Source organism: Thermobia domestica, chromosome 7 (assembly GCF_964235325.1).
Source record: "Thermobia domestica chromosome 7, izTheDome1.hap1.1, whole genome shotgun sequence".
Lineage (NCBI taxonomy): Eukaryota > Metazoa > Arthropoda > Insecta > Zygentoma > Lepismatidae > Thermobia > Thermobia domestica.
In genome coordinates this window covers 57776818-57801264 of record NC_137460.1, presented here as the reverse complement: position 1 = coordinate 57801264, position 24447 = coordinate 57776818, and the positions used below count along the sequence as shown (strand labels likewise).

The window sequence follows — 24447 nt, the reverse complement described above, 5'->3', positions numbered from 1 at the left end:
GGACCCCTTCTTTTTTCAATATTTATTAATGATTTGCCTGAGAAAATTAAATACTCAAATATTGTGTTGTATGCCGATGATTTAAAATTATTTAGAATAGTAAATAGTGAGTATGATAACTACTTACTACAGGAAGATCTAGATACTGTTAGTACATGGTGTAAAAGTAACTTATTGAAAATAAATTGTGAGGAAACTAAATACATATCATATACTAACAAAACCCAATACTACGTGAGCAAATATGTAATTAATGGAGTAACATTGCATAAAGCCGAACAGATTAAAGATTTGGGTATAGTGTTTGACAGAAATATGAAATTTACCTATCATATAAATGATACAATCCAAGGACTAGAAGAATAATAGGGTTTATTTTCAAACAATGGCCTGAGTTTAGAAATGCCAGTTCATATGTATATTTATACAAGATGCTTGCAAGATCAAAATTAGAGTTTGGTGTAGTTATTTGGAATAGTATAGGTCCGAAATTTGTATTTTTAAGAAGATTGACCAATTCTTTTAATTTAGTTTAATTTATTTTTATCAGTATAAAAGCATGAATTTTAGAGCTTGACATATATTATTTTTAGTATTTATGACGACTATTTTGAGACTAAAAAAATATTTGGTGTTAATTTGACAAGGAATTATTAATCCGATATTATTTTACTTTATTTTATCATTATGTTTTATTGTTTTAGTATGTAGCTTACATTGTATGTAACATGTGTTTATCTTGTCTGATAAAGTGCTGTATTTTTGCCGTTAGGCTGTTCATGGCACAGAAATAAACATTATTATTATTATTATTATTATTATTATTATTATTATTATTATTATTATTATTATTATTATTATTATTATTATTATAACCGCAGTAACGTAGTCAATAAGGTGTCTGTTTGCCAACCGAGCGCTCGGATTCGATTCCCGGTAGTGGCTGGAAAATTTTTCTTTCTACTCCAGTGCTAATTCTGCTCAAAGATTCACCCAGTCTTGGAGCATGATACTGATACATCACCTTCTAAGTGCCGAAGTCTCGGAAGTGTGTTGGACCATGTATAGCTTGTCTCGAATCAAGGAGGAGCTCCTCCGTGGCTAAGCGGTTAGCGTACGCGCCTTTGGCGTGGGAGACCCGGGTTTGATTCCCGGCGGGGGCTCATGTGGTTCGGATTCCACGTTAATCAGTAGGTCCACGTCTCATATAGCCTCGCTGCTGAACGGGACGTTAAACCCAAACTCAACTCAACTCGAATGAAGGAGGTGGACCTTTTTTTTTAACATTATTATTATTATTATTATTATTATTATTATTATTATTATTATTATTATTATTATTATTATTATTATTATTATTATGCTTCTGGAGAAGAGGCCCAATTTCGCCACAGGTTTTATATCTTAAGGAACATCACAATTTAGTTCAGTACATGGGTTTTGAATTCAATTATTTCATCACGTATTAACATTACTAGTTGTTTTCCCAAGCCTTTGGTTCATCTGCAAATTGCCTGATATCATGTGGGACAACACAGCTGTTAACTTGACTAAATTATTGGAATTAGGTTGACTGATACATTGCACTTTTAGTAAGGTTTAAGCATAGTCGCTTAGATGTTTATGCACTGGGTTTTTTCTGTAGAATGTGGCAGGTCATGTTCAGAATCATTTAAATCACCTGAAATCCTCTACTGCTATCACTGATGTATTTATGTTGAATTACAAACTTGAAAAAGCGTTTCTTATTGTAGTCGTCTTTTCAAGAACTTAGCTGACAAGAGTCATATTAACAAGTTATATTTATGTAGTATTAAAAAGTTTTCAAATTATTATTTTAGTTTTTATTACTCTCTTTTTTTTTTTTTTTTTCTCTAGGCTGCGTATCAAGATAACACATTGGGACTCCCCAAGATTTGTCCGCAAGGCAATATTCAAAAAATAGATCAATCCATTTTGTTTACATACTTGAAGAACCATTATACACCGTCTAGAATGGTAGTAGCTGGTGTTGGTGTAGAACACAAGGCATTAGTCGACAGTGTACAAAGGTAAGAGGAGATGATTACCACTGAGTAGTAGTACAGGAAAACTTGAAACAAGTCTTGATCTCACTATATACATACCCTCTATGTGTATGTGAAGGCAAGTTTTTCAATGTTTTGGCTTAAAATGGAATGGCTGGAATAAGGTTACTTTAAAGGTTTTAGGAAGGGAAGTGAACAGCGGAGATTTTAATCCCATTGTCATAGTTAAAATGCAGATGACAAAGACTGATTTATTATTTTACATCCTCAGTACGTAGAAACGTAGAAAACAGTGGATTCTATTAGGAGTAAGCAATACCTAGAGGAGAATCGCAACAGAAAAGTGTTCTCTGTAACGTGGAGTTCAACCATTTTTCTTCAGTAACTTTTAAAAATATTTGACCCTGTATAATGAAAGGAAGTTCACACTCGAAGTATAGTTCGTCGTGTAAGACTGTCTGCAGTCACTTTTCTGCCAGTTCCTCGATTTCGCGTCGATACCACATCTTGTTCTTAAAGGCAAAGAAGTCAATCACTGCCGTTTCCACCTCCTGCTAGTTGGTGAAGCATCGTGATTTTAGGAAGTGCACCATGGATCGAAACCAGAAGTAATTCGAAGGAGCAAGGTCACGATTATATGTTGGGTGTAATGTAGTGTCAGTTTGATGCCATAAACTTCCTGCATTTTCTGTTGCGCATTTCCAACCGAGTGTGGTTTTTCGTTATCGTGTTGCAGCACCAATGCTGGATATTTTTGGTGTAGTGTAGCACACATCCACTGCAACTGTTCCATCAGCTGTGATCAATGGTGCTATTCAGCCGGTTTGCTAGAACCGGTTGTTAAAATATTTCCAGTTCCAAGAACCGTTTGTTGTACTCAGACATAACAGTAAATTTTACCCAGTTATACAAAGGAACAGTAAATTCTAGTTTAACTATCTTTGTTTTTAGAAATTCTTACAGTCACAAGGTTAAACATATGATCTTTCAAAACAAGATATAAGCGTTTATTTCTTAATCTCAAATGCTCAGACATGAAGAATGAGAACTGGGATCACATAAGTGTAGTAGTGAGGGTTATTTCAAACGTGTACATACCATATCAACAATTGAAGAGTGTATTTCCAAAACATGCTAAATCCAAAAATGTCCGATTTTGAATTGGATATGGAAGAGTATACTATGGAACCTCTTACGTTACATTTTGTAATTATTTTTTTGTCAAAACACATTATTTTTCGTGGTAAATTCTGTTTGAAATATCACTTGTGATAATGTTTCAATATAAAAAGATACAGTTTTTTGCCCTTTCTGAAGACATCTATCAACGGATTTAGCATGTTTTGGAAATACACTTCTCAATTGTCGATCCACTACTGGATGAAGGTATTTCCTTCATTTTTTTTACAAGCATCTATCTTGGATAATTCGTTTCCAAGATATTCGCAGTGCTACCTAATTTCGTGCACCACCTTGTATTAGGATGCTGTATAGGTCTTTACTTGTCACTTGTAGTATCCAGCAAAAATTTTGCTTGTCTACCTTGTATGGTTTTTTTCCTAAGGGAGTTATATCTATCTACCTACCTACCCATCTGCTCTCTCTCTCTCTCTCTCTCTCTCTCTCTCTCTATATATATATATATATATATATATATATATATATATATATATATAACCGATTGTTAAAAAAATAGAATATCACCACTGGTTGTAATGGCACAACGTTAGGAACGAACTCAAAATGAATTCCCTCTGGTAGTTCCATCACATACAAAGCATGATTTTATGCTTGAAACGAGCCTGTTTTTTTGACCAGTTCTGGGAGTTGACCCACCCTCATCCACTACTTTTGTACATTGGAATTTCGGAAATATACCCACTTTTTGCGGCATGTAACAATTTATTTCAGGAAACGCACATCACGCGGATTTTGTAGCAGTTGACGGCACACATCCTCTCTCCTCTAGGTTTGAGCTGAAGTCAATCATGTGGCACAATGCGGCATCTCGTGATGGTTTTCCCGAGTTCGTGAAGGTGACCACTAGAGTGGCCTAGACATGCTGAGTTGGATTAATAGTTGGTATGTGCTGGTGGATGGATTTCCCTCAGCGGCGTGTAATATAACCTCAGAATCTGTTACTCTGGGGAACCCGGATCTTGACTGATTTTCTACATTTTTACAATCTGCACGAAATGACTGGAACTAGTTCCCGTGCTGTGGTTCACTGCACCTTCCCCTTTCGTATGATAAATGTTTTGTGATGCTGCCGCAGTGTTATACCTGAGTTCGAACTAATACACTAATAGTTCATGTATCGGATATTGTTGAACACTCATCGTCGCTACCACTAAGATACTGACGGAGTGGCAGCCTCCATGTTTAAATAGTTTGCGTTACATACTACCTCTTGGACGAGTTGGACCTTGTACTTATCGTCGACTACGGCGTATACATGTACTTGCTTTTTACGTTGTGGAAATATTACAAAACCTATGACTCACCTTGTAGATACAGACCGAATTTTTTTCTACCGCCTCAACGATTCTGGTGGTACGGTCCGCAGCAAGAAAAACCTGCAACATGAACATGTAAGTTTATTGTGAAACGACGAAGTCTTTTACTCCAAAATAAGTGTGCACGGGAGGACGCCGAGGTTTCTCCTGGCGTGATTCGTGCCACTTAGACGTTATCTTGATTAACTACGCTGTTAGGCGTAGTTTCACAATAAACTTACATGCTCATGTTGCAGGTTTTTTTGCTGCGGACTGTACAACTCAGAATTGTGTAGTGTATTCTGATATTGGTGTGTATTATTGTGTTGGAAGTTCTGTTACGTTCTAATTGACTTTCAGACACTATATTTTTAAATTTTCGTAATGTTAAGACTATGTACCTATTTTATTAAATAAAACAGATGAGGATTGACGTGTGCCGAGCCCACGACATATAGTGTTTAGGGTCATACAATGTCTGGTAACAGTGTCGAATATGACTTGTCATTTTTACTACTGAACCAGATCGAAATAATTTAGTCTACTAAACCATGGAACTGATTTACTTTTGCGAAAAAAAATAAAAATGTTCAATAAAATCTTGAAAAAATTAAAAATGTATTTTCCCTCATGATCGCTGCATGCCCATTGTTATTTTATTACAGGATCATTTGCTGATTTCGTTGTGCAAATACGGCACAACGTCAAAGAAATACGTGTGAAGATGTCGGAATACGTGGTATGAGAATCACCGTATTTATGTTTTACAGATACTTCGTGGAAGAAAAACCTATCTGGGAGATGGACAAAAGCCTAGTTGGTCCTGTAAGAAATATAGAAGTGGATCGCTCCGTAGCTCAATATACAGGAGGGCTAATACAGGTAATTTATCATTACAGAAATTAATTCAAGAGAAATAACTGTTTTATTACAGGTTTTAGAGTATTGTAATTTTTTTTTTTTTTTAAAAAAGTATATTGTATTTAATGTTCATTTCAGTTCTGAAATACATGAGAGAGAAACGTTTGTGTTCTACATATATTTAACTCTATTTTTAATTTCGTCTTTGATGCATGGAGTCCCGGGTTCGATTCCCGGTTGAAGAGCCTTGAAATTTGAACGCATTTGAGGGTGCAGATCTTTGCCTCAGATGGAGCTCCCTCGTGGTTAAAAGTTCGTTTCTCGATAGGAGCTCATGTGGTTTGGGTCGCACGTTAAGGTGTAGGTCGTCTTCCATAGCCTTCGTATTGGGAGAGAAGCTAAACTTCAAATCAATCACCTAACTTATATTTTTAATTTTTCTTCATAAACGTAAGGTCTATGAAATTTTCTTACAGTTAGGCTTTTCACGAAGCCCGTCTTCCACTTTTTTTTGAATTTTAATGAATAAGGTAAAGACAATGAAGAATATTAGAATTCAGCAGGTAAGCCATATAGTGTAGGCAAAATGCTATCACATGAGCTAAGAATTGTATTCAAGACATTTCATATGTATGAGGGCTGTCCATAAAGTAACAGACGTTCTGAAATTAAAAACAAGCAATAGAATGAACAAGCCAAATTGTATTTATATGCATTTGAAAGGTACACTCTTAAGCTATTTTAATCGCCATGCAAATTAAGGCACTTATCATACCGTGGCACAAGGTTTTCAATACCGTTGCGGTAGAGATCTGCTGCCTGCGATTTCAACCACTGGCTTCCACCGGCATGCAGCTCGGCGTCAATATCAAAGCAATGTGTAGCGAGCCATGTCTTCATCGCTGGGAAGAGGTAGTAGTCGCTTGGCGTCAAATCCGGGCTGTATGGTGGGTGATCGAACATCTCCCATCCAAGAGCTACCGGGTACGTTGACCGTGTGTGGACTCGGCGCTCACTCATTATTCCATGTCTGTACACTTCACACAGTTGGCGATGGATTTCAATTGGCTTGTGTTTTTTTGCCAACCAAAACCTAATCGCAGAGGCGGGATTTTCTATTGCAGCGCACATTGTAACACGTCACAGAAAGCAAAGTAAGAGCGTCAAGAGTCCTCACGCTACCACAGCTGGATACGTACTGAGTGTGATAATGTTCTCACACGAAGATGGCGCCTCTAGCCCCGCCCACTGCCGCGATAAGCTAAAACGTCTGTACTTTCTGGATAGTCCTCGTATATATGACTAAAACTGTGCACCCAAATTTCTGATCTATAAGAAGAGATTTGGAATCAATTATTAGTTTATTTAATAGCGTTTTGTAGATACTAACTGACTTACATTATTGGTATTTTTCATTATCTTGAAGTTATTCACTAAAATTCGAAAAAGGAGAGCTGAGCTTAGTGAAGAGTCTGCTTACGATATTTACATTATTTTATAAGAGATTCGATGATTTTGGATATTCTAACTCGCGTAGAATGTTTTCTTTCTTATTCATTATGTCTCTTTTAGTCAAAATTACAACCAACTAGAAAATCTTTAACGTATATATATTTTTCGTAAAATGAGTAAAGTAAATTATTATTAGACTTCGGATTTTTGCATATTTGCATGTTTTTTTCCTGATGTGATATTGATATGCTCTTTAAACAGAAATCCGTTTCAAGTGTTTTGGGGTAAAATAGCAGAGTTTTATAGTGCATATATTTGCATATTTCGGAGGTTAGTGCATATTTATGTCGTTACTGCATATAAATGCATATCTAAAGGAACGATCAAATTGATAGTTTTTAACGTCCAACAACTTTCCTCATAAATGGAATATCAAGTTCCTAATATAAATTAGAGTCAAGATCTTAAAATGGTTGATTGTTCTCGGTTTAGAATATCTTCCAAGGTCATGTGAAAGGAGAATAACAAAAGGGTGAGTGATTCATCCTCCCGGCAATGATGCGTGACTGTCACCTTTTTGGAAGAAGATATAAATAACGGTGTCAAATCACCTACAACAAAATTTCTACGTCATACATCTCAGAAGTTAAAGTTGCTACTGTTGTTTGTGTGTGTGGGGGGAGGGGATTTGAAATTATGTGGTCTTGTGGCAGTATAAGAATGCCAAAAGAAAAATCTGGGTCCATTTAGTTGTAGTCCGACATTTTCAAATTCGAATTTTAACTAGCTCAGGATATTGTCCAATTTTTGTTCACCCAAAAAAAAAAAAAAAAAAATTTGTACCATTCAAATAAACGAGGGAAGGCCATTTTAAAATTTGTCCTCATCAATCATTTGTAGTGCGGCATCTTAAAACTTGAATTTTAACTATCTCAGAATTTTGTCCAATTTTTTGTCCTTTTTTGTCCACCCAAGAAAAAAAATTGTACCAATCAAATAAACGAGGGAGGACCATTTCAAAATTTCGGCCACTTCAATCACCTGTAGTGTGGCATCTTAAAATTGGAATTTTAATTAGCTCAGAATTTTGTCGAATTTTAAAACATTTTTGTATCACCAAGAATAAATTCTGAACCATTGAAATAAACCAGGGACGGTCATTTAAAATTTGGCCACTGAAATGACTTGCAGTGAGACATTTTCAAATTCGAATTTCAGCTATCTCGATGGTACAAAAATCTGCAAAAAATAGGGAAAATTCTAAACTAGTTAGAATTCGAATTTAAAGATGTGACTCTACTAGTGATTGAAGTGGCCAAAGTTTTGAAATTACCTTCTTTTGTTAATTTGAAGATACAATTTTTTATAGTACAAATATGTAAGGAAATTAGGCAAAATTCTGAGCTAATTAAAATTCAAATTTGAAAATGTCGCACTACGGGTAATGAAAGTGGCTGAAATTTTGAAATGGACCTCCCTCGTTTACTTGAATGGTACAATTTTTTCTTGGGTGGACAAAATTCTGAGCTAGTTAAAATTCAAATTTGAAAATGTCGCACTACATGTGATCGAAGTATAGAAGTATACAGGTATAACAATACACACTTCTCCCTCATACCTATTCTCTCTATCAATACAAAACTTGGAACACACATTTCTTATCCCCTATACTATTTTCCGAGATACATTTAGATAGTCTACTTTTACCCGGGGCCACTCCAGAGGGGTCCAAAGTTGATGGGAGGGATTTCTGGAGGGAATTTTCCCAACATTTTCTCACCTGTTCAAATGCATTATGGACCCCAATACATAGCACCTCTGGAAAGTTTGTTTTATGCTGAAGAGAATTAACTATAAACCGTTTTCCAATGAATAGTGTTGATGCAATAGCTATTTCATTGCGATTTTCTATACACCAACAGGGTTAATGGGCCACAGGGACTTACTCCGTTGTTCATGGCACCTAATTTTTTGTGCATGAACATATCTTTATGTTTATCGAATAGACTAGATTTGATTCGGATGTCCGGATGGCACGTTCATGTCCGTTCCTTGTTAGCTAGTTAAAATTCAATTTTAAAGATGTCTCACTACAGGTGATCGAAGTGGTTGAAACTTTTAAATGGCCTTCCTTTGTTAATTTAAATGGTACAATTGTTTTCTTGTGTGGACAAAAATTGACAAAAAATGAACAAAGATGTCACACTACAACTAAATGAGCCCGAAAAATCTTCTAGAAGTTATCTTCTGAAGCAATGAATTGAAGTTGACAGACGTTAACAATTCAAGATGAAAATATATTTTGCAAAGTGTATGCTAAACAAGTAAAACTTTCAAAGTAAGTTTGTTTTCAGAAAATGACATTTCTATTTTGTTCGACAGCAAAAGCTCAAACTTTAGCTTTTTTTTTTTTTTTTTTCCTTCTTATATTTTCAGTTTCAAGTCTGGTAAGAAGTTTATGCAACTATGAAACAGTCTAGATGTAGCTTTCTTTTTGCATACTTGACAGAGTTTATCCCAAAGAAACCGTAGAAAAATGTATTTCGGGAAGAAATAAACAACCTTTTTAAAATTAGCTCTAAATATGAGTATTTAAATGTAAGCTTGTGTTGCTTTCATACACACTTCTGTCTCTCGAAACGTAAATTCCCTACTAAGTCTTCTGTTATGTTTTCGATAACTTCACCTTCTTCCCATTTATTCCTTGCTCAAATCACTTTATTCCATTTAAAGTATCAATATTATACATTGTAAATTATTGCTGTTTGAGACGGACAGTGTTACGGTAGAAGAAAATTGGATACAAAAAATAATTTCAGGTGGATTTATTTTCTTTTAAACAAGAACATAAGGGTTTTTAATATAGGCTTTTAATACAGTAAAAATTTCCTAAAAGACCCCTTTTTAAACAAATTTATTTTAAACGAAAATATTTCACGAATTTAAAGAATTCAATGAATTTAAAGATAAAATAAAATGTGTTAAATTCTCTTGACTAGGCGAAACCTGTGTTGCGAACAACGGATGTTAAACTACACTTTTGAATGGAAATCAAGTTCCGTAATACAGTGTTTAAAAAAATTTTAAGCATTCTGTGAGAGGTTAGGTTTATGAACTATGTTGTCTGTAAAGGTCTTCGTTTACTTGTTGCCCTACACATTTACTCTTTAGTCCACCACCATGTAAGGCCCTAGCAGGGCCGTAACTTATGGGGAGGCAGGGGGGCAACTGCCCTTCCAGGAAAGTTCCCAGCAGTTCGAGGGGGCCCATTTTGAGACAAAATTTTCTTACTCCATATACGATACGAACATTAAATTATAAATGAAGCATCAAACATGATCACTACATTACATAAACAAAACAACACACTAAAGGTAAATAAAACAGAAATGAGTCGTGGGCCCATTTCAATAAGAAATGTCTACAATTAGGGGCCCTAGAAATAATATTTATTCGTATGCCTTTGGGATTTGTCAATGTTGTCCACTTAACTAATTTATTATGGAACAGGCCCAGGGGCTTAACTAACGGCCCCGCAGACCTTGCGCGGGAGGGCCCACAGACTCCGGGGGCCCATAAAGAGTAAAAGAAAAATGGAAAGAGGGGCCCCAAGAATTAGAAAAACAACTTCTTCTAGGATCCAAATACGCGTATTAATGCTTGCGCCCCCCCCCCCCCCCCAGAAAAAAATCTAAGTTACGGCGCTGGGCCCTAGATACTGTGCGCCTTTTTGTACGAAGTGCAATTTACATAGTTATCTCCAAATACCAATCGTTCTCTAGCTGCTCTAGAGACAGGAACAAGGAGCATAATATACACAATAGATCAAAAGGGAGCCAAAACTAGAGGGAGGAGCGCTGAAAAGGGAATAGCAACTACTTTTTGTCTTGGCCTTTGAAACCATATGTAGGCTCTTTTTTTGTTCACTGTAAGTTTTATGTGTATTAATTCGTAGCATAAATAAATACTGTAATATTTGTACCTGAGCGTCAAGGGGGCCCCCCTGTGTGTGTATATATATATATATATAAGTAGAGGTATTTTTAATTTCACATTCTGACTGTTGTGAGCTATTTGAACCCGAAGTAACTAAATTTATTTAAGAAGCCTTGGACACTTGCGGAGCTGAAAACAATAAAAGCGACCTGCGTTTATCAGTACTCATTTCAGTTCATAACGAGATTAGAAGAGCGATGATTAGGACTTTAAAGTGCATTTGAGCTGTTTGATTCAATAACGAAGCAGACGCCCCCAAGACCAATCGGACAAGCATTTCTTCGAAACACACATGCAATAGAAGCGAAAAATTCTGGCATAAAATTCTTGTCTAATGTGAATAAAGTGTTCCTGGGAACAACGAAGCACGAATTTCAGATTTAACAGCAAGTAACATTGCTTCTTTGAAATACTGTCCCGTAACGACCCGTGACACGGAAGGAACATTTTCGATGTACAGTAATGTTTTAACTGATAAATCAAGTTTTCGCTAGAAAACACCGAAAACTACACAGCTGTATATTGTAACATGAATGCATCATAGTTATACACAAATATATGCAGTTCAAGTAATACAGCTTTTTTCTCTAAAGATAAAATTCCTCATTTAACTTAATCTTTTGATTACTGCATATTTACTATTTTTAGTGCATATTTGCATATTTTCAGTGCATATTTTCGTGATTTTTAGTGCATATTTGCATGCATATTTTGCCGTTTTTTAGTGCATATCGATCCGAAGTCTAATTATTATTAAAAAAAAAAAAAAAAAAAATGAGAGTGACACTATTGAGATTCAGATGTAGAGTAAAATGCTACTGCTAAAATTTGCTAAATGCTACTGCTAACTGAAACTACGTTAAATCAAATTTTAAAATGATTGTTAGAGTTTAGTTTGCTTTCTTTATTATAAGAGATTTTTTGCATGCACTTGAAAATTCTATCTGGCTTAAAATATTGATGGTAGCTGAAAGTGAGAAAAATCCTTTACCCCCCCCCTTTTTTTTTCTTTTCTTACAGCTAGGTCCAACGTACCTACATATTGGTCATCCAAATAAATATTTTTATAAATTGACCTTGCGAACACAACCTTCCAATAAATACTGTCCTCGGTAGCTCTGGGTGACTGATATGAAAATTCTTTTATTACTTCTCAGAATGTCGTCTTAGACTTTTTTTTTTTTTTTTTTTTTTTTAACGAGTTGAAAAATACTTTTTACATTAAAACACTCGCTAATTCAAACAACCACTACGCTACCCAATCCATTCCATGAACAGCCATATATTCCCTCACCTAGAAGTTCGTGTTCATTCACTCAGACTACATGGTTTGTCATATACTCCCTGGTGTGCTTGGACAATCAGGTCCACGTTCAGAAACTTACGATGGTTGTATTATACACTATATTGATAAATGGAAGACAACCGGTTTTTTCCTCCATTTATCAATACTTTGTGTCAGCCCTTATTTGTAAAGACAAATGTAATGAAGAACTAGTTTTGTAAAATTGTGTTTACCACTTACAAGCACTTTGTAAGAGTACTACTATAACAATAAACTTATAAAACTATCTACGATTTTAACTTATTACGAAGCTCTGTCACTTAAACTTCCTGTTATACTACTGCATCCAAGCGTTATATTCGTGTAATGTAGATTTGTGCTAACCTCTGAAAAACAGTATGAAGTTATTGCTGAGATTTTGGATTCAGTTTTGCAAATCAAAATTACAAAATTCGTATTTTCAGGCTGTGAATACAATATTAACATTTGAGATATACAAATTTGTATGAAATTTGGAGAACTAGTCTTAATGGTCATCATCCGTACTGTTTCAGCTTGGTGTCAAATGTGGTAAGAACAGCCATTAGGAACTTTTCACTTACCTAAAGTCTATCACAAACATTCTGTTTATTAGCAGTTGCCCAACTGCATTATATTATTAACCAACCCTTATTGACCGCGGTGGCGACTTTACTTTGAACCTATTCCTTCAGTCCACAAAGATGAATTGTCTACACTTTGTTGTCTTCTGTAAATGCCACACCTCACTTGTGATCGAAACTTGATACCCGACTTTAGAATTACATACGTTTTTTTTTTTTTTTTTTCCTTTTTAACCAGTACTTTATTAACTAGTTAACTAGCTATCATTTATAAGTAAACTTGGCTAAACATGAACGAAAGCAGCTGTATTTTATTGTAGACCATTGTAATAATAATGAGCTTGCTTTATTAAATTAAACATAATGTTCTTGCTTTAGGAGGAATGTGATATTCCTTTATACGCTGGTCCATCTGGCCTTCCAGAACTTGCTCATGTGGTTGTTGGGCTCGAAGGCTGCTCTCATCAGGACCCAGATTTCATTGCAGTTTGTACCCTAAATATGATGATGGGTGGAGGTGGCTCATTCAGTGCTGGAGGACCAGGCAAAGGAATGTACACACGATTATACACTAATGTTCTTAATAGGTAATTGATAGTTCTTTGTTTATTTTGAAGCAGTCTACTACTGTGTATGTGGTTAATTCATATTAAGATGATTTCAATCACAGGATGTCTACGTATGTTTTATGAAAGTAGTTTAAAATTCAGTTCTTAAAAGAAGAAAGAAATATAATGTTTTTTTAATATAATCCTACTCAGGATGAGATTAAAAGGGTTTTGAAACAAAAGGAGGTTGACATTTCTCTTTCTTTCTAAATATAGCTGCACCTGAAAACGTAGGAGGTGTAATAGAGCATAATCATTAATTCTACTGTTGCTGTGCAATGACAGTATCTTTACAATATCTAGAAGAATATTTGTTGCATTATTTTATGGCGATCAGTTTTAGATAAAATAGGATCTCTGCAGCGATGTTTTAATTTATATTTTTTTTTTATGCCAGTAGGTATGGCATCAAAATGCATTAAATAATGAAACATTTATCCATGTACAATGCAGTACAGTTTCCTCAATCAGAATATATCCACCGGAGTGAATTGCTTCTAGTAATTGTCAAAAGATGGTTCGTTCGTCGATGGTCAAATATAGCATGAAACACACTTAAATAGCCGTGTTGCTAGTAGTTCAATGAAAGAGCGACCGGTCGGGAAGTAGGAGATATGGAATCGTGTCCTGCGGGTCCAATGATCAATTATTATTCCTACAAAGAGATGTTCTTATTAAATACCCAGAAATAGGAAATCTATATTTTCCTTTAACCTGTATGAGTTTAAGTTTGTTCTACCATGTAATTCTTTTGGGACCCAGACTTTTTTTTTTTTTTTTTTGAACGAAATGCAATATGCGTAGAGTTATCTTAAAATGTCAGTAGCTGATTCCCTAACTGGTCTGGGAACATGATCGCAAAATAGAATTTTTATAAAAGTTATGATTTATCATCATCGAAACACCAGTAGCCTGATTGGGTAAACGTCGTAAATAGGAAATTTATATATATATATATATATATATATATATATATATATATATATATATATATATATATATATATATATATATATATATATATATATATATTTATTTTTGATTTTTTGTCTCTTGTCTGTAATTTGTGATTTCCCAGTTTTTGGGCTCCTTTTCTTCCCCCCCCCCCCCCCCCCCCCCCCGTAAAGCAAAGGTGGCTCTGAAATCTGATACACACACTACACTGAAGGAAACAAAGTGTTCACTATGAAAACCGTGCAACGTGTAGTTAAAATATAAATGTAGACTGACCATAAAATCCGTGCTAAGTGCCAAAATGAAAATGTTGAGTAAAAAGCCCAGATTTTACTTCAGAACTGATAGCACACAGGCCCACGCGGATTCTTCTGACGATTATTTGAGCTGCTTCCACAATGAATACTAGATAGCCTGATTTTAACTGAGCAGTGTTAGGCACATAGCCCACATTTTGACATTAATCCAAACTTTTTCATTTTTGACAGCACGGGTATGTGGAACATGATTTTTTTTTTCCGCAATGAAGCAAGATTCCTTTCAACCTCACTTCTATATTGGCACGAATATATGGATGGAATGAAAACAATAAAATAAACTTCCATAGAGAAGTGTAAAATATATTGCATTTAAACCAATATAACTATGTTGTTACTTGGACTCCGAAAAGTTAAATTTTACTTTCTTGCGAAAAGTAATAATAATAATAATAATAATAATAATAATAATAATAATAACAACACTTTTATTAATAGTTTTAACTGTCTTGCATATTTAATTCATACTTCAGATTTTTTCTCTCTTATCTTTTACACATAACAGCTCAAGAATTATTTTTTTCTAAACAATACCCATCTCTCTAAGATATTTCTCTTTTTTTTAGAAAGCAGGCACTTGTATTAAACTATAGCTCGTCTAAAGTAGTAAGGTTAAACAACACTACGAATACGGAATTAAAAATATACTAAGAAATTACAAAAAAAATGATCATACAGAAACTCTAAAGGTTAGGGAACAAAAATTGAAACCATGAGATTAGACATTCTGTTCCTAAAAATATGTATGTTCACGTTTATGAAGCTTCACGAGTGTGTAAATATTTTGAGAGTTCTCTTTGTAGGTATGATGTGAAAATCTGAAAACAATTCAAGGTTTATTAAGAAGTTGATAAAAACTTGAAAGCTCTGACATAAGTCATTTGTCTGTTATGTGTACTCGCGTTCATTTATTATTATTATATTTTTGTGATTTCACTTTGCAGGTATCATTGGATGTATAACGCCACTGCGTATAATCATGCATATACTGATACAGGACTGTTTTGCATCCACGCAAGTGCACCTCCAACGCATATGCGAGAGCTAGTAGAAGTAGTCGTCAAGGAACTTGTAACAATGGCAGGCCCTACGAGCGATTCGGAATTAAGGGTAAGCAGTAATTCAATTTCTAAGCCGCTTCGATACATAGAAACATTTCCAGGAACAAAAAAATTGAAAGAAAACTTAATAATTGGGGCTTATAAATTGAAGTTCATGCAGTGCACATCCTTTAATGATAAAAACATCCAGGGATTTGTCCCTCCCGTAGGACGATGCTGTAGCCCTGCAAGTAAGACAAACGTCCTGCTAGTAAAACGGAAGTATTGCTCTTGCCCCAATTATAATGTGTTATATTACTCGTATTTTTTCGAATGTATTTATTAGTTATAACAAACTTTTTCAATATTTATTTTTTTTATCACGACCCTCTTGTATCACATCGTATTGGCAGCGATCCCATGAATAATTTCGTGTTTCTAATAAGTTTCTGCCTATCACAATTGGATTTTTTTCTTTCTTTTTTTGCATTTCTATATTTAGGTTTTCACTTCTCAAATATTCTTTGATATATTTGGTATATTTGATAACAAGTATGGAAATAAAAAAATGTCTTATCAAAATAATATATAAAAATATTTTCCTTCTACTAGATCCTACCAATACTTGGTGTTTCAAAATGAATATCGGGGTTTTAAGGCTTCGTTGTATTTATTACAATTAACTTACAAATTATAAATTATACATCAAATTAAAGAGCAACTCAAACAGTTTTGTACACACGCATTCTCATGCACTGTTTCCTCTGTCTGCCGCTAGAAAGTGCTAGTAGCAAAGATGGCAACTACTGAGCAGAAAGCTTTTTGTGTTTTACATTTTGCAAAGACTAAATCTGTAGTTTCAGTACAACTGTCTGTATGGAGAATTCTTACAATACGTCCTTATCGTTTGCGGTTACTACAAGCCTACAGACTACGGTTTACGCCAACTTTGCAAATGAAATGTTACTGCATGACGACGAAGATTTTTTTGGATCATATTGTCTTTAATGATGAATCAACATTTCACCTAAGTGGCGATGTGAACACTCATAATATTCGCATCTGGGGGTCAGCAAATCCCCACGAGATGGCACAGTTGCAAGGAGATTCCCAAAATTAAATGTGTTTTGTGCCATATCTCGGCGGAAAGTTTATGGGCTTTTCTCGCCTATCTACTTGATGTGTGCCATGTGACGAACAGTGTTCACATTGAACACTTGTAGCAAAAACTGTTTGAGTTCCTCTTTCATTTGACGTATTATTTATAATTATACGTTAAATGTAATAAATACTACAAAGCCTTAACACCATGTAGAATATTCATTTTGAAACACTTTGTATTTATCTTTTTCATCTCCCTTCGCAATCCCCGTGTATACCTCTAGAGTCCCAATCCCCAGGTTGAGAAACCCCGAGTTACAATATGGTAATACAAATAGTAAAGTTAATGAAGAATAAGAAACATGACGTTTTATTTTCAAAATACAACATTACGAATGTCTTTGCAAAGGACATAAATTACATTTAAGTATAAATAAACTATATATAAACTTATATATAAACTAAATATGAAATAATAAAGTACACTAACCTGTGTGTTCTACAACGAACCTAACTTCAAATCTGATAACAATGGAACAGTGGCATTAAATTGTACCAATTAGGTTTTCGCTAGAGCTTATATGTAGATATATTGTGTGGAAACTCAATTACATTCTGCTGGCAATAAGAGAAACCATTCATTTTAATAGTTTCTGTGCAGTCGACTCGTAGGACAATTGTACATTCTTTCATTAAAAATTAGAATATTAAGAAGTTTTTACCTATTTGTGCAACAATTTAATTTCTTTGGGGGGAAGGGGGGGGGCGAAGAAGATGGTTTCGATTGCCTACCTGCAACCGTCTGTTGTTCCTGTTCAAAAGTTTATTGGAATCGAAAAGTTATACTCCATATTATGGAAAACTAGTATCTTTAGTATATGATCCTGATTGTGAATTTACACCATAGTTGATTAAAAGGTTGGATGCTGCATACAAACAGGTATAAATGGAAAAATCGACAAAAACTGCTTCACTGGTAAGAGTGCCTCAGTGGTTAGCGTACGCGTCTTTGGCGTGGGAGACCCGGTTTCGATTCCGGGCGGGTTCGGGTTCCACGTTAATCAGCAAGTCCCGTCTCATGTAGCCTCGCTGCTGAAAGGGACGTTAAAGTCAAAATCAACCCAATGTTTGACTGGTAAAATATAGTCAAATTTACAATTCTGTTCCAAGACGTCAGTTTATTAGTGATTCCTGTAATTTGCGGTGCAAAGGAGATCCATAAGAAGTTTTTCATCATTAATAATGTTTATAGATAATATTGTTTTTAAGTATTCCTGTTATTTGGCAGTTTTCCTATATCTACATTTAACTTTGGGTCCTTCATTCTAATATATGATTCGAATACACATCATTCCACCGTTGAAGAAGTTTTATGCAAAATGGCTTTAATAAAATGATCAGAATCACACAAATACTTGGGAAATCCTGATAATACCACATAACTGTTATATTTAACGTCTCTTATGTGTTCCTTTATCTGATCTTTGTGTTTTACTCATATTAATGTCAAAAAAAAAAAAAAAAATCGTTACTAAAATTACATGGATGAATCGGTGATTCCAGTGATTTACGATGTAATATATGATTGAGACTAGACGCATATATAACAAAAATAAATACAGATATTAGGATAAAGGAACACATTAGAAAAGCTTGTAATGATTCATTCCGTTACAACAAATGTTTGCAATGTAATTTAAACTTAAATGAACCGAAATCTTGTCAACTTCAAACTTTAGTTAATGCATCCTGATGAAAGAAATGACCGATGTTAAATGCTTCTTTTTCTTGTCTGGTTCTCCTGTTTGTTTTATCAAATATTATTTATACGTCGTATGTAGATCACAATTTGCTGTTTGGAATAATACTGAAAACTGAATGAATCCGATATAATGAAATGGTTATAATGCATCAAATATAGTCAACGCTACGGAAATAATAAGTTGTACGAGTTATTAAATGATTAGTAATATTTTACACTAATGCTACGTTATGTGATTTTATGCAATAAACCCTCGTCGGTGTGTTAGGTCTATTGTGAGAATATATTTCCAATTTGATATATACGAATCATAAGCAGCAGTGCTGCCTATTGTTGACAGTAAATAAAGTTGTTCATGTACTGGTTGTGTGTGAATGATTTTAAAGTATTCTGAATTATTTACGTTATCTCGATATGAGCTTCAATATGCTGGAATTCTCTTTACTAATTACAAAGCCATTATCTACTCTCAGCTGCCACGACCAGGCGACAGTAGCACATTCTGAAAACATCTTACGTTTTTTTTTTTATTTTTTTATTCGTTTCTCTGTATTCTTCGGATGCGTAGCTGCAGAACACAACTGAATGAAGATAACAGGAGAGTACGTATGTGTATTCTAGCTAAATATAATGGTTACACAATATTAGGACTATCCAAGCATTTGTGTGATTCTAAACGTTCCGTGAAAGACGCCGAAATTTTACAGAAAAATTCTGCGATGGTGGAAAGATGTATACAAGGATCATTAGTAATATCGGAAGTCAGTATTTATACTATTGTTTATGTTATTCAAAGAAAGTATATTTCTTTGTATTAATGTATACACAAATAATTCCATTTCAGCGGGCGAAAACACAGTTACAGTCCATGTTGCTTATGAACTTGGAAGCCAGACCTGTAGTCTTTGAAGATATTGGAAGACAAGTTCTTGCTACTGGAATCAGGAAGAGGCCTGAATATTTTATAAATGAAATAGGTAAATAGAAATAGACAAGAATTAATTGTGAAGATGTATATGTGTACGTGCAGGAAATTTTGTAGAATCAATAACAAGTAACACTTCCAAAGTGTAACACTCCGATTTTGATAAAATTTGGCAGGTAGAAGCTACACATGAAATAAACGAATACGCGTTTTTTATTTTCTTTGGAAAATCGGTTTTAGGGGGCAAAGGTCCCCACCCAAAATTTTGAAAGTTGACGCCCGAAAGTCAAAAAAACTAGTGAACCGAAGTGAACGAAATTGTACACACAAATTGTAGACATAAAATAAGGGAATACGTGTTTTGTATTTTCCTGGAAGAAACGGTTAGGTGGGGCAGGACCTCTCCAAAACTTTCATCACGAAATATCAAAAGTGCTAGTAACAGTATGTTAAATGTGTGTAAAGGACATGAAGAATTGCAACGAAACTTTGTGTATGAACAATACGCAAAAAATAAACGAATACGTTTTTTTTTTAATTTTCTGCGGAAAAACTGTTTTAGGGGCAAAAGCCCCCACACAAAATTTTGAAATTTGAGGCCCAAAAGGCAAGAAGAACGCACCGAATTGAATGACATTGTGCACAGATATTGTAGACGTAAAATGAGATAATTGGGTTTCGTATTTTCCTGGAAAAAAGCGGATGAGTGAGGCTGAGGCACGGACCTTCTAAACCGTTGATTACAAATATCAAAAGTGCAGATAAGCATACGTCAGAAGTTTCTAAAGAATGTGGAGAATTGCAACGAAATTTCGTTTAGGGACAATTTGCAAAACATGAAATGAAACGTATTTTAATTTGTGCGGAAAAACAGTGTTGGGTCCTAAGCCCCATCCAAAAAAATAAATAAATAAATACAGGTAAATAAATATTACAGTAATAGCGCAGGAATTAGTGAACCGAAGCAAATGAAATTGTGTGTAGATATTGTATAGACCCTATGTAAAATAAGGCATTTCGTGTTTCTCAAGTGTCCCTATCCGTTTCGCTTCAAATTTGGCACATCAACAGCAAACTGGAAATAAAACGACACGTGTTTTTGTTTATGCGGAAAAACATTGTGAGGGTTAAAGGTGCCTCCTGAAATACTATAAAATACACTATACTGTTTGTGCTTGTAGTTGATATGCCAATTTTGGAATAATCGGATGGAGACACGACACTTGTGAAACACGAAAGGCCATATTTTACATATCCAATATTTATATACAATTTCATTCGCTTCAGTCCATCCTTTCGCCACTCAACAGTTTTTTTTTCTTTCTTTTGAGGAAAATACGAAACACGTATTCCCTCATCTTACGTCTACAATATTTGTGCACATTTCATTCACTTCGGTCCACTTCTTTCCTTTCGTGGTCAAATTCCAAAATTTTGGAGAGGGCTTTTGCCCCCAAAAATAGTTTTTTCCTCCCGAAAATAAAAAAAAAAAAAAGTATTCGTTTATTTTTTGCCTATTGTTCATACACAAAGTTTCGTTGCAATTCTTCATGTCCTTTATACACATCTGACATAGTATTACTAGCACTTGATATTTCGTGATCAAAGGTTTGAGGGGTCCGTGCCCACCCAACCATTTTTTCCGGGAAAATACGAAACCTGTATTCCCTCATTTTACGTCTGCAATATCTATGCACAATTTCATTCACTTCGGTTCACTTGTTCTTGCCTTTCGGGCGTCAACTTTCAAAATTGGGGGGGGGGGGGGTGTTACCTGCTAAAACCGTTTTTCTGCAGCAGAAAATATACGCGTATTCATTTATTTTTTGTGTATTGTCCATACACAAAGTTTCGTTGCAATTCTTCATGTCCCTTACACACATCTAACATACTGTTAAAATGTATTCCATCTATATATGTGCAGTTTGTATATAAAGAATGCCGCTTTCTACGTGTACGAGCTAGTGCCATAAATAAGTCATCGTCCGCGGGAACTTGTGAAAAACACCCCCGATAACTTAATGGCCAACCAGAACCCTCATTTCCAGCATTTGACAAGCGCTCGTCAAGTCCACGTAGAGTACTTAGTTGCCATAGTTCCAAACGCTGTCCTTTCAGTCAGTAATTAGAAGATAGCTGTTCAGCATATATAGTTTTCTTATATATTATACTCGATTATAGCAGAATGTGGAGGCCTGACATCTGTTTCACATTAGCAATAGTATTGGGAGAGAGTAAGAGACACAAGACACAGTGGGTGCTACAACATTGCAACCCCGCAAATGCGGTCAAAAGAGGGATAGGGGGAGGAAGAGATACTGTTGTAAAATCCAGCAGGGGAAGTTCAAAGAATTTGCCGAATTGCCCATGTATAGAAGAAATATATTTTACTAGCACTTTTGATATTTCGTGATCAAAGTTTTGGAAGGGTCTGTGCCTCACCCAACCGTTTTTTCCAGGAAAATACGGAAACCATATTCCCTCATTTTACGTCTGCAATATCTGTGCACAGTTTCATTCACTTCGGTTCACTTGCTCTTGCCTTTCACTCGTCAACTTTCAAAATTTCGGGTGGGGGCTTTTGCCCCCTAAAACCGTTTTTCCGCATAAAATAAAAAAAAAATGTATCCGTTTATTTTTTGTGTATTGTCCGTGCACAAAGTTTCGTTGCAATTCTTCATGTCCTTTACACACACCTCACATACTGTTACTAGCACTTTTGATATTTCGTAATCAAAGGTTTGGAGGGGTCCGTGCCCCACCCAACCATTTTTTCCAGGAAAATACGAAACCCGTTTTCCTTTATTTTACGTTTGCAATATCTGTGTACAATTTCATTCACTTCGGTTCACTTGTTCTTGCCTTTCGGGTGTCAACTTTCAAAATTTTGGGGTCATGTCCTCTCATTTATTTTTAAATTAGCGTAGTTAACAAGTGATGATGATAATTGTTTGAACTTTGAAAGTAAATTTACGTATCGAAAATTTAGTAACATTTTTTGTTTGTTGTTTGTTTTGCTAAGAAAGATTATTTACATGAAATTGGAGAGTTTATCTGCCCTTAGATGTGACAATTACAGTGTAAAATCGTAAAATAAGTTGAACTATGGTACAGAATTCTCAACGTCTGACTCATTGTCGTTATTATTATTATTATTATTATTATTATTATTATTATTATTATTATTATTATTATTATTATTATTATTATTATTATTATTATTATTATTAAGTACTCTGCCTTTTAGCAGATTTTAGGACTACTGAGGTCTTTTTTTCTTGTTTTTTTCTTCATTCATTTTAGATTTGAGCCTAAAAGTGATTCTTCTACGTTTCTCGATCTTCAGCTTCCTCGTTTAACTCTCAATATTTTCTTCTGTTTTTAAAATCATCGATCAGTTATGTTCTTATTCATCGCTTTCCTTCTATCGCGGTATGAAGAAGACAGTTTCTGTGCAACATATGTCCAATCCAGTTGGTCTTCCTATGAAGGATGCTGGATAAAAGCGCCCTCTTCTCTCCTGTCCGTTTTAAAACGTCTTCGTTTGTTGCTCTCTTTGCTCATTTTATCTTCTCCATCTTCCTCCAACACCACATTTCGAAGATCTCTAAATATTTCTTCTTTAACTTCCGTAATGTCCAGAACAGAAGTCCAATACTCCATATATAGCACCTGACCAACTTCTTGCGTAATCCAATATTAAGTCTGCTAGTTATCTTTTCTTGTTGAGTGCTTCTTTGGCTTTGGCAATTCTTAACCTGATCTCTTTGGTGTAGTAAGCGTCTTTCGTCAAAATACTTCCCAGATACTTGAAATTATCGACTGCTTCAATTTCTTTGTTTGACGCTGACTCGTAAGGATGCATTTTCACATTATATTTTCATAACTTTCGATTTTTCGATGTTTATTTCCATTGTCGTTAAGCCAATGTAATTAGTAGCAAGGTAGCCAGGTGTTTGGCAAACATTTTCACTCATCTAACAAGACTTTTTTTTTTTTTTTTTTCGTGAATTGTCAATTGATAAACTTGTCACGATTTTCACATTGATACTTTAAAATGCAGTTTGCTAACTACAGATTGATAATAATGTTGAATTAAAAAATGTATTATTGTATTCCCAAGTCATACGTAGAATCGAAAGATAATGACACACCTTAACGATATATGGTACCTGCTGTTTCTTTCTTTCTAAGCTCGATGGATTACCTAGTATGTGAGGAATTACTTTTGTACTTTCTTTGAAGTGAACTGGAATTTTAATTGATTTTTCTTTCTTTCTTTTTTTTTTTTATGAAATGAATATAATAGATTTCTTTGTCATTTTAAATGACCCTTACCTTCATAAAAGTTGTTGAGTAACGAAATTTAAATAATATAACGCATTTTCGTTTTGAAAATGATAGAAAGATGTAACTGGATTTGTGGGCTTTAAAAAAAATTGCGTAGCACTTAACATCGTTAACGTACTTATAATAATGATAGTGATATGCATATATATTAATTCATTTATTATTATTATTATTATTATTATTTTTTATTACTTTTTTTTTTCAGAAAAAGTAACTGCCGAAGACATTCAGCGTGTGGCTAGACGATTGCTACGATCACAGCCAGCGGTAGCAGCACGTGGCGATATTCGTAAAATCCCGAGACTGAGCGACATCCAAGCAGGTTTATTGGATCAAGAAGGACGCATACCGGGCAAAGGCCGGTTGTCGCTATTCCGATGATAGTGTATATTGCATCTCAGTTTGTACATAATATGAGAGATCTGTTTAGCTCTATTACGTTTCCATGTCCATAGGATTGTGTTTGCGTGTCCGTATGTAAATAGTATGCTTGTTGTAGAATGTATGTATTGCGTGTGATTGTGATAAATAAATGAGAATCGAAAGGAAGTGTTACCATGAATTTTGACAGGTAAAACCTGTTGGATAATTATAGTCGCAGATATAAATTTTAAAATAAGATTAGCTTATGACTTGTCTTTTGAGTTATACAATAAAAGATTTTCCTATAAA

At 34.7% G+C, this 24447-nt stretch overlaps 1 protein-coding gene across 2 annotated transcripts in view; it reads left to right on the top strand.

The window, feature by feature from the left end:
- Window positions 1-24447, top strand: part of LOC145690135 (mitochondrial-processing peptidase subunit alpha) — a 57149-nt gene extending 32702 nt beyond the window's left edge. For both annotated transcript variants that reach the window (XM_081764728.1, XM_081764727.1), the window contains 6 exons: window positions 1879-2051; window positions 5293-5404; window positions 13097-13305; window positions 15542-15707; window positions 19345-19477; window positions 23981-24447. In XM_081764728.1, coding sequence (XP_081620854.1) covers window positions 1879-2051; window positions 5293-5404; window positions 13097-13305; window positions 15542-15707; window positions 19345-19477; window positions 23981-24156 — 969 coding nt within the window. In that variant the 3' untranslated portion in view covers window positions 24157-24447. The remainder of the gene's footprint in view (window positions 1-1878; window positions 2052-5292; window positions 5405-13096; window positions 13306-15541; window positions 15708-19344; window positions 19478-23980) is intronic.